Consider the following 10,733-nt stretch of genomic DNA (forward strand, 5'->3'; position numbering starts at 1 on the left):
ATAAATTAAATGAAAATATACATAATTTATTTAAATCAATAACATGTAAATGTTTTTAGAATATTAAGAAAAAGTATTTTTAGCAATAACTTATTTTGGGTAGAAGTATTTTGATTTTTTAGAATAAATTTTAAAATTTTTACCTTTATTCATTTTTAATGCAATCGTTTGTAAAGTGATGTACTCGCTTTTATTTAAATAGTTAAAAGTAATTTAGTTAATTTATTATAGTTGTAATAAAATACACTCAATAGCGTAAGTTTTAAAAAAAATAGATATAAAATAGAGCACAATTTCCTCCCTTTTATTTCTCTTTCCTTCTTTTTCGATGGCCCTTTCTTCTTTTGTCTTTTTTTTTCATTATTCTCTTTGAACTTCTGTTATTTTGTTTTAATTCTTTTCTTTTCTTTTTTTCAGATTTTAGAGAAACATTCACAATTTATTTATTTATTTCACATAAATAAATTTAGATTTCTGGAATTTGAATAACTTTTTATTATTTATTCGCTCATTCTCTCTCCTAAATTTGTATGAATAATTCTTATAAATATGCTATTAATAAAAGGAAAAGCATGATTATCAAGCATTTTAGGGTTTTGTGAAAAAAAAAAAAAGTTATCGACATTTTGCCATGTGCCGTTAAACAAAGGATATGCACTTTGCCTAATGTTCGTTACACTTAAAAAAACACATTATTTTAGTTTTGTAGCATACTCAAGATTCCAGGTGATACCCCTTCAAATAATTGGACAACGTTCATTGTGCTCAACTGGACAGTGTTTATTTCAGTAGGTTTATTCTAGTTTTGGCTGCGCAACGCACAGGTTTGCATCCAGTTTATTTTAAATAGGCATAAATTGATTTCAGCAGCAACCTTAACCTTTTGCAGCAAATATTTCAGCAGAAACAGATGCACGAAACACTATAAAATCCAGAGTACACAAAATTTGTACAGTCCCTCCCTCCCCCTCCCTCTCTCCTCTCAATAACTGGAGAAAGCCACCCAAGCTCTTGTGATTTGTGATCCCGTGTATACCCTACAAAAACTGAATCATAACTATCCTTTCCAGATAGCAGCACCACACATGTAAGAACTGTTGCCATGAGACTTAATCTGGATCCTTTTTCTTTAACTGTTTCTCCTGCTGAACTTAAAAGAATCTATTCAACCACTATTAAATCATAATCTATGGGGATCCAAGAAATAGCAGTTATCCAAGAAATTAACAGATAGGATGATATTGGGCTGATATCCTCTTTGGCGGCAATTTGCGAAGGATATAGAGGACTAAAGCTGAAGGTAGGACCTCAACCAGCTGTATTTTGACAAGTAAATTTCAAATGCCAAGAAAAAGACAAATCAAATTTAAAGTGGCAAAAGGAATTTAAGCAGCATACCATGTAGTAGATCAAGTCTAGAACAGGATGATCCCAAACATCAAGCGATACATCTGAATCTAATGAAGACAGAAAACCCTGCATGCATGTCCAGAGTGTGAATAAGAAAGCATAGTATTCTGCTTGTAGAATAATACAAGTCATTATTTAACTTTACACCTTTTTAGTCCTCACAACAAAAACTACAAATTTCTGCTTTCCTTTTTCCCTAAAACTCACCTACGCGTAGGACACACTTTGATCACTCTTTTGATTTCCATCTTCTCTCACTGACTTCTTTTCAAGTTAAAACTATTTATGAACACATCTGGTTCTCTCATTCAACTAATTTAGTGTCACATTTTGATTCTGATGAACAAATTTATTGGCATTTTTATCTCACACGTCATCAAACTCTACTGGCTAACTACATAATTCAAAATTTCAATTGTTATCATCAAAAGAAAAAAAAAATCACATTTCCATGAATCATACAACAAGAAGTTTAGTGGACATCTTTGGTATGAAGTATACCAAAAAGTAAACAATTAAGAACACGGTAAACCCTTATATTTAAATGTTTTATTACTGTTAAGAAACCCAAATATCACACAGATAAAATACATCAAAGGTAATAGAAATGTTCACATTTTTCTTCAACATCTGCTGATGTTAACCCTCTTGGTGCAAACAGAGGGGAGATTATCATATTAATGGTGTAAGGCATAAGACAAGCAGACAAGAAATAAGATTCTAGACATGACATATTTACATAGACAAGTTTATAAAAATGCTTAATTGAACATTTAAAAGATAACTATAAGAATAAAGGCAGAGTTACCATAACGCATCTTATCAGAAAACAGGTGAAACAGATGGCTGTGACAGATCCAACCTGCAATACACAGCCCGTGAAAATTAAATACAAGTAATATTGATATGAACAATTTCATTTCTTTGACAAAATAAAATCAATTTGTTTTCAATTTCATGGTGTTTGGATCATAACAGAAGAAAGCCAGAAGGGGTTTTTATCAGTTCTCAAGGGTACATACAGAACTTAACCTTATTGTTTAAAATGGGTAAATATTATAAAACCATCGGCTATAAAAGTGTAATATATAAATAAAAATGTCAATGACTGAAACAGAAAGTATTGATTTGGTGTGATCTAAGAAAAAGAAAATAAGCAAGTTAAAACCAATTATATTTGTAACATATAATTGCAGAAAACACAAATGTACAAACACTCTGCCATGCCCCTTGCAAAAACCTTTATCTCTTGTGTCTATGTTTGGAAGATCCATGTATTAAAATAATAGAAATGACGAGACAAAAAAAGTTGACAAACATTTACTACCTAAATACCTGCACATAACCTTCTCTGAAGAGGGGGGGAGGAAAGTGCGTCTAAAATAGACATACTATCAAATAGACACTCTTAGAAGAAATGCTCATACCTCATAAAGCTTCTTCCTTCTTCCTTTGGATTCAATTGGAAAGCGCCTCAGCATGAAAAATAATCTAGAAAGTTGCATGCAGAAATCAGAAAGGCCGCCCATAAGGCCATAACAACCATGAATTACCAGTGAGTAAATGAAACAGAGACCTCAGAGGTATTTCATAGACAATAGCAAGTCAGACAAAAAATGCAGAAGCCTCACCTTCCTCCATATAGCAGGAAGCCTAGGGCAGCCAGAAATGACACAACTGAAGAAAAGGAAAAAAAATAAAATTAAAATGCCGATGCATCTATCAACATATAATTATAAGGAGACAAAACTCATTCTGAAACTCGCAAGTGGATGTGAAACATAATCAATCTTTGATTAGAAAGCTAACCTGCAATAAATATCTTTCCAATGAACTCCACAACACTGTTTTCGTCTATCCAGAGGTAGATCCAAATACAAACCTAAATCCAAAGCCACAACTTAGTATTATGAATTCATGATTATTGATGTCAACTATCAAAGAAAGTGCTCCAGTTTGTTGTGAAATATTTATGCTTTGCTCAACACGAATCTTCCATATAGTAGATATATCATATAAGTAAATCATAACTATTGCGCAAGAGTTAGCCTGTTTTAAAAGCCAATAATTTCCAAATAAAATAAGTTATGGTTGGACATTCAGTAACAATCACCACATAGAATCTCCAAAATATTCATATGCCATGATATTTTCTAGAGAGCAGAAAATATTGACTCAAAACAATCTATTTCTTCCCCCATACTAGTTACCACAAATATTTCGTCCAGCAAAAGCAGCTGGCAGTGGGTGCCCAAATGTTGAAAACATAACAGGTTATAATATGACGGTGTCTGGCCAACATCATGCAATGAAAAAACCCAAATAAAGAGCTCTTGTCCATGAAAAAACATAGAATGTCCAGGGGAAAAACAATGAAATGCTACAGAGTTGAGAGAGAAACTATGGCATGAACAGTTAGGGTGCAAGTGCATCTATAATGCAGTTGCAGAGGAGATGTCATTGCGCATTGATCCAGCGTGTTACGATGATTGATGAGCACTAAGAGAATACCATACCAAAATAGTGCAGACCAGCTTACGTGCAATGCTGTGTGTTTGAAGGAAATGAGATAGATACCTGGATAATATACAAGGCAGCATTTACCGAAATATAAACTATCTTGAGCTTATCAGTTGGTAAACCCCTTGCCTGTTCAATCAACGGAATAAAATTAGCATTTCTTTTTCTTTTAAAAAAGATTCCTTAATCACGCAAACATGGATGAATCTTTTTTTAGGTGGTTCTATTTTATTCAAAATGAGGTACTCATTCGATTCATAACAGTTAAAATAAATAACTTTAATTTCGCTTGCCTGGTGATAAATTTCTGCCCAAAAAAGAACTAGAAGTGTGTAAGTGGAGAAAAACAGAAGCCCTGGCAGATCTAACAGCATCAAAATCATGGCCTAATAGAACAAACAGCCACCTTGTGTCAATATACCAGCCTTACAATCATCAGTCAAGTATCGCGGGTGCAAAACAGAACTAACCTTAGGATGCAAAAGAAAAACTAGTTTGTGCAAACCAAACACCACCGCACGCACTGCAACATTAAAATGCAAATTAAAAAAAAAAGTGAAATGCCGGAACAAACTCATAAGATAAGAACAAAGATCTCAAAGGAGTGTGACCACACCTCCGTTGACAATGAAGTTCATGAGATGAAAAATTTTCTGCGTTGTCCAACCATACTCAGGTACTCTTACTTCAATTCTTAACAATTGAATCTACGAAGTTTGAACATGAGCAATTAAATGAACTCTAATAAACTGAATTGCGGTTGAGTAAATAAAAAAATAATTGAAGGAGTGTATGTATATACGAGAGCGATGGAGGAGACGAGAGCATAAGCTGCGCAGAGGAAGTAGAAAATAGCGTCCTGCCAGCGAGTGGAGTGGTCGATTTGATACCACCACGAGAAGAGAGGTGGAATCTCCATCGCAATGGGCGTGAAACTGAGTTGCAGTTTCCTCATTTTGCGAGGGGAGAGATAGAGAGAGAGAGAGAGAGAGAGAGAGAGAGAGTTTAGTGTAGTAAGTAGTCTCTACCTGACAGTCTACAGAGAGTGTGTGTTTGATAAATTAGAACGGAGATTAGATTAGAAGATTAGAAATGGAAACAGCAACTTTGGCGCGCGCTTTGCTTTCTGTCTTGTCTCCTCTCAACTAAGCTTCTTCCCTTCCATTTCTACCTCAGTCCCACCTAGCAAGCGGGGTGGTTGCGCTCCATTTACTGCCTCACTGCCCCTTCTTATTATTTTCCCATCATTTCTAAATTATAAATATCTAATCAAACTTTGTTTCTTAATTTATTACTAACTCAATTTTAAGGGTATTATTTCAAAAATTAATTCTTTTATAAAAAATTTATTATATTCAAAAAACTAATATTCATTTTAAATAAATGTTTAGAATACGTATTCAATATTTCCTAATTAATGAGGCATATTTCCGAACAAAACAATTTAATTTACGTTTATAAACAAAATATATTTTAATATTCAATAAAATTTTATTTAACACAAAATTTAAAAAATAATTATAAATTTATTGACTGTTTGATGATATTTGTTTTTTTTACATATTTGCTTTATTATTCTATATATTTATTTTATTTATTTTTAAATAATTCATATCAATGTATGAGAGTGTATACGAAACAAGGATTTAGTTTCATGAAACCTTCTTTTTGAGGGGTAAAATATAATAAAATAATAGAAGAAAAAGAAATGAGAGGTTAATGTATTAATTTTTTTAAATTTGTTTAAACAAGTACAAAATAAAGAGTAAAAAATAATTAATTTATATTAAAGTAAAAAAAGTGTAATTACCATTAATTTTTAATTCTGTTACGATTAACAGTCAAAGGAAATATGTTATTAATAACTAAAAATGTATTAAAACAGTATTATTTCTTATTAGGTGGTAGGAAGAAAAATTTTGAAATATAAATAAAAATGATTTAAAAAAATATATATAAATTTTAACATTTTTTATTTTTCATTTAATTAAATAAATAAATAAAATTGTTGTCGGTTTTTTTCTTTTTTTCTTTTTCTCCATTATTAAAATCAAATAAGGCATTAAGCTTAAAATTCATTATAAATGTCTTAGGCAAGAAGTATCGCACAAAGGATCCGTGGCGCAATGGTGGCGCGTCTGACTCCAGATCAGAAGGTTGCGTGTTCGATTCACGTCGGGTTCAAGTCTCCCGGAAAGGTCCTTTCTTTTTTCTTTTTTCGTTTTTCCTAAAAAGCGTCGATCAACGGCTCAATATTGAAACTGTAGTGTTGACTACTCCAAAAACGTTTACAAAATATATTCCATCTAACATTTGACGAGACCAGTACATGGTGGAACAAGGTCCATTGGGATAAACATTGGTTAGTCACTCTCGAAAACAACACTTCAAAACACTCCTAATTTTAATGGTTATGTCAGAAGCCAATTTTTGCAAACAGCCTGTATAATATAACCATAATTTACAGCAGTGAGCCCTCGCCCGTGCCCACCCCTCATCCTCTGCATCTCAATGGGAACTCAACTAGACCGATTTTGATACTACTGCAGATCTCCTAAAATATTGTGCTCCATATGCTGCAGTAGATGCCACTGTTGTTGAACCCACTAAATAGCTGCACCGTAAAACGGTTCTAGTTCAACATCTAGCAATACTTGGTAGAAGGGAAATAAAATTTTCCAGACAGGTTACCTCAAATAAGTAATATATGATTGAGTATCTTCGGTTCCAAACTCTGGTTGAAGAAGTGCTGCAGCAACTAATAGTAATTGGAACACTGTATTCACCTGTTCAAATTTGTAGGACAGATAAAAGGCAACACGACAAGCAAGTGATACAACTAGCATACATAAGCCGGTCTGTGCTTAACGTCCAGCACCATGCACTATATAAATAAACACAAAACACCCATAAAGCTCACCTTGCTTAGAAAGAGTGGTTCAACCTTTTGGCGGCAGGTCCCATCGAGGTTTGAAAAATCATACCAGGTTTTCCACTGAGAGATCAGAGAAATACACAATGTCAAAAGGTTTCTCATCTCAGTGAGTACACTATTTCTCAAGCAAAATGGAAAACTTGAGAACCACACTATTCATACCTTCCAACCCAAGCTACTTGCTCTTAGAAATACTGCACCACCAACAAGGAAAACATCTCGGAACACCACGAGACTGACTAGTCCAGCTTCAAATTGAGGAATCAAAATGGACAATCTTACACAACGCATATGGGATAAAAGTAATATCTGTTCTCAAAACAAAAATGCTGAATAATGCAATAACATTTGAAGCAGAACATTCACAAAATCCTTTCAATTTTCAACCACTAAAATCATTAAGCCCAACCAAAACAAAATTAAAAGAAACTTTCATCTGATTGCCATCCTAGAACAATGATATATCTTGTGTTAAAATTCTACAGATGCTGCTATTCATAGAAAGCGAGATGCATGATTATCCTTGTCTTACATTATAGAGATAAACGGAGGATGTGAATGTAACCCTCCTCAACCTTATTCATCTTTCCCCATGTTTGTTTCTCATTTTTCTTTCTATCTCCATAAAATGAAGCACGCTTAGGTCAATTATTGGTTTTAATTTAAACAAGCCAAAGAACCACAAACTCACACAAAACTTAAGTAGCAGTAGCAGAATGACTTACGATGCAGTAGATCTTTATGCACCATGGCAAGAGCTACGCAGCCAATAAGAACCTGCATCACGAATTGAGAACAGAATATGAAACAAAACCACTACGGAAGCAAGAAAAAATGACAACGGAGAGGGTTTAGCTACCTTGTCAGCAAGGGGATCAAGGTAGGAACCCACTACGGAATCGATCTTCATCTTCCTAGCCACGTATCCATCCAGCTACAACCATTTGTTTGCATCACACAAGAATATAACGATGAGCATGTCATTGTTCGGCATTGCAATCAAAATGTAAAAACCAGCAAACATTTGCTTCTCAATCTCATACCCACCCAATCAGTGCCCCCAGAGAGGGCCAACCCTATCATTGCCGGAGCATACAACTCGTTCGAGATCATCCTGCATATAAAATTCTAATTAAATCAACATTAGTTTTATAATAAATAAATAAAAAATGGAAAAATGAAGGTACCATGCGAGAAGAGGACCGGAAATTAATCGGGTAAAGGAAATGAAATTGGGAAGATTGACGAAGCTGTTGAAAAGCGAAGAGGTGTTGGAATTGGAGGGAACCGGATCTAGGAAACGGAGAGGTAACGGAGAGGGGTGGACCTTAGGGAAAACGACGGCGTTTCCGTGCAAATAGAGAGGGGTAGCGGACTGAGAGAGTTTCCACGGAGGCCAAGAGAGGAAGAGAGGGCCTGAGGCTGGGCCTGGGCCGCGCTCATGGGGAGAGAGGAATGGGGAGCGGAAGATGCGGTTGTTGTAGTGAGGTGCGTACAATGGGAATGTGGTTGTGTAGGTTAGGAATGTTCGAGCTGTGGTTTTTGTTTGGGTGTTTTGGACGAGCTTTGATTTCAGCAACTTTGTGATCAGAGGCATCATTGAAACATTTTTCGAGCTTTGGGGTTTTAGATGTCAGTGAAGAAGGAGAATATGATACGTGCGTTTTGTCCGTTCAAACATGTGTCCTAGGCTGCGCCGTTCCTGTTCTAAGTCACACACGTTCTTCGCCGTTGAATTTTGTGGTTTTCTAATGCAAAACTAGAAAATGTTAACTCATAATCTATCGAACACAAAACTCTTTTTTACTTTATTAATTTCGTGATATTGATAAAATTGTTCTATTAATATTTTAATTAATAAAAATCAGGATAAATTAAAATTATTTTTTTGATTTAAAATTATATTTTATAATTTAAGTGTTACTAATCTTAAATAATATTTTTTATCACTAAACACATAGATTAATACAAAAAATTATTCCAGTTTTATTTATAATTTAGGTTCCAATAAATAATACCTATGAAAATGATAAAATAATAATAACAATAATAATTTTAAACTTTTATTTATTAAAAATAGATTAAATTTTGTATTAATGCATATAAAATTAAAAAAAGATTTTATATTTAATAATTTTTTTCTTGTTTTTCACTTTCAATATATATATATATATATATATATAAGCGCGTATCTTCTTATATCAGTATTAGCGTAAATCTAAAAAGTAAAAAAATTATTATAGCGCATATTTTCTTATATCAGTATTAGTGTAAGTTTAAAAAATAAAAAAATTATTATTATTATTATATATATATTCAACTTAATCCGTAACTTGTTTCCAACCCTTTTTTTCCTTCTAAGTACTTCCCCCGTCCAACTAAACCCTAAAATATAGAGATGTCATAATAATACTAATAATAATATTGAATTTTAGTACTCAAACATCAAACAACTGAATGCTGCAACTGATCATTGGAATCCTGAGTGTCTACTACAACGGATATTTAAAAAAAGCATTATTCAAGTATCTCTCTCAATTTCAAACGCATAAAGCCATTGTTCTCCATCACAATGCCGAGCTACCAATAAATTTTATGCCGAGATTTTGAAGTATCTAATGTATTGGACAACTCTGTGATTTTGAACTTGCCAAGAGGATACAGGGACCATGCCTATGTGAGGATGACTAGGACTCGCTCAAGTTTAAAATTTAAAGTAAACACACACACACACAATTAAATCCTTAATTAATGTCGCTGTTTTAGTGGATCACTCTCATGTCCAAGTACAGAAATATTAATGTAGGCACAATTACAAATATGTTGATCAATACAAACGAACTCTTGTGCTTGAACCTTTTGTTCAGAATAGAAAGGGGTCACAAATCAGAAGGTGATATATAGACATTGAGAATAATGGCATTCATTTACTATCAGATCCATAATCTTCTTGCTCGCACCATTTTTCCAACGAACTGAATTGGGTCAAATCTTCTTGTTCAAGTGATACAACACCCAATTTATATTCCGTCTGAAAGCAATAAAATGGAGCAGTACCAGAGGCATAAGAAACAAAAGGACCTGGCACAGAGAACTTGAAAATGAAATCAACAAGAACTCCCAAATAAAAAGTTGCCAATTCTTGCAACACAAAGTGAAAATAACATGAACATGCTGCAAGTTTTGGTCAATCAAGACACAAGCGCAGACTAATTCAAGAAATTGCATTCACTTAGAGTTGAATGTTGTTGAGGTTATCCTTGAGGATCCTGTAGTTGTAACCAGGAATCTTGTTCCACTGATTGCATTCTGCTACTTCAGCAGCAGAACATATTTTTGGGAGTAACCCATTTGCACCTCTTCTCTTTCTCCTCTTCCCTGGCATTAGCAAGACCCACAAACTAGGCCTGGACGCGGAATACCCTCTTCCAGAAACCATCATGTCCACAAAGTGTGGCTGAGACTTTTGTGAATTCCCTAACTCAAACTTGGTGAAATATTCAATTTCTTTCCTGACAAGAGATCCAATTGTGCCTCTTGTGCCTATAGCAACTGGAGTAGCAGCAGCCATTCTATCTGGGAATTTGGTTTTAATGGCAGTGACACTGCTTTTATTGTGCAACAAGTTTACTGTTGAACAGTATTCATGAAGGAGGCTTCTAGATGAAGATAGCGTGGTCGTGATTCTAAATTTAATGTTGAATTCTTCTTTTGATCTTTGGCAGTAAATTGCAGATAATAACATGCTTTATGAAAAGCATGAACTTCCATTATTGAAACTTTAAAAAGTGAACAAGAACATCATATTCTCACTATGTCTGCAATAAAAACTCGCCTGTTTTCCCGGCATCACACTTTATCCTTTTGA

The 10,733-nt window shown here is 33.9% G+C and overlaps 3 protein-coding genes and 1 non-coding gene across 5 annotated transcripts; 1 reads left to right on the plus strand and 3 right to left on the minus strand.

The window, feature by feature from the left end:
- Positions 1 to 1,014: 1,014 nt before the first annotated feature.
- Positions 1,015 to 5,125, minus strand: LOC113846696 (tobamovirus multiplication protein 1-like). The gene is made up of 11 exons (XM_027475236.1): positions 4,733 to 5,125; positions 4,547 to 4,637; positions 4,401 to 4,453; positions 4,224 to 4,316; positions 3,988 to 4,059; positions 3,220 to 3,292; positions 3,042 to 3,087; positions 2,838 to 2,901; positions 2,219 to 2,272; positions 1,399 to 1,476; positions 1,015 to 1,316 (listed from the first exon to the last, which is right to left on the minus strand). The coding sequence occupies exons 1-11, from the start codon at positions 4,883 to 4,885 to the stop codon at positions 1,224 to 1,226; spliced, it is 870 nt and encodes a 289-aa protein (XP_027331037.1). The 5' UTR covers positions 4,886 to 5,125; the 3' UTR covers positions 1,015 to 1,223.
- Positions 5,126 to 6,042: 917 nt separating this feature from the next.
- Positions 6,043 to 6,114, plus strand: TRNAW-CCA. Its single transcript has one exon. It is a non-coding gene; the product is annotated as a tRNA-Trp (tRNA).
- A 91-nt stretch (positions 6,115 to 6,205) lies between these two features.
- On the minus strand, positions 6,206 to 8,589 carry LOC113847720 (cardiolipin synthase (CMP-forming), mitochondrial). 2 transcript variants are annotated; one of them, XM_027476970.1, is made up of 8 exons: positions 8,053 to 8,589; positions 7,913 to 7,979; positions 7,725 to 7,799; positions 7,591 to 7,642; positions 7,028 to 7,113; positions 6,851 to 6,925; positions 6,622 to 6,716; positions 6,206 to 6,544 (listed from the first exon to the last, which is right to left on the minus strand). In XM_027476970.1, the coding sequence occupies exons 1-8, from the start codon at positions 8,463 to 8,465 to the stop codon at positions 6,454 to 6,456; spliced, it is 954 nt and encodes a 317-aa protein (XP_027332771.1). In that variant the 5' UTR covers positions 8,466 to 8,589; the 3' UTR covers positions 6,206 to 6,453. The 2 variants fall into 2 exon arrangements, with proteins under 2 accessions (XP_027332771.1, XP_027332772.1); XM_027476971.1 differs by having other exon boundaries at positions 6,355 to 6,544; positions 8,069 to 8,181.
- Positions 8,590 to 10,097: 1,508 nt separating this feature from the next.
- LOC113848557 lies at positions 10,098 to 10,436 on the minus strand. The gene has a single exon (XM_027478168.1). It carries the CDS (start codon positions 10,434 to 10,436, stop codon positions 10,098 to 10,100), a length of 339 nt encoding a protein of 112 aa, XP_027333969.1.
- Positions 10,437 to 10,733: the final 297 nt, after the last annotated feature.

The sequence above is a fragment of the Abrus precatorius genome, unplaced genomic scaffold, assembly GCF_003935025.1.
Source record: "Abrus precatorius isolate BTA unplaced genomic scaffold, Abrus_2018 Scaffold8, whole genome shotgun sequence".
Classification (NCBI taxonomy): Eukaryota; Viridiplantae; Streptophyta; class Magnoliopsida; order Fabales; family Fabaceae; genus Abrus; species Abrus precatorius.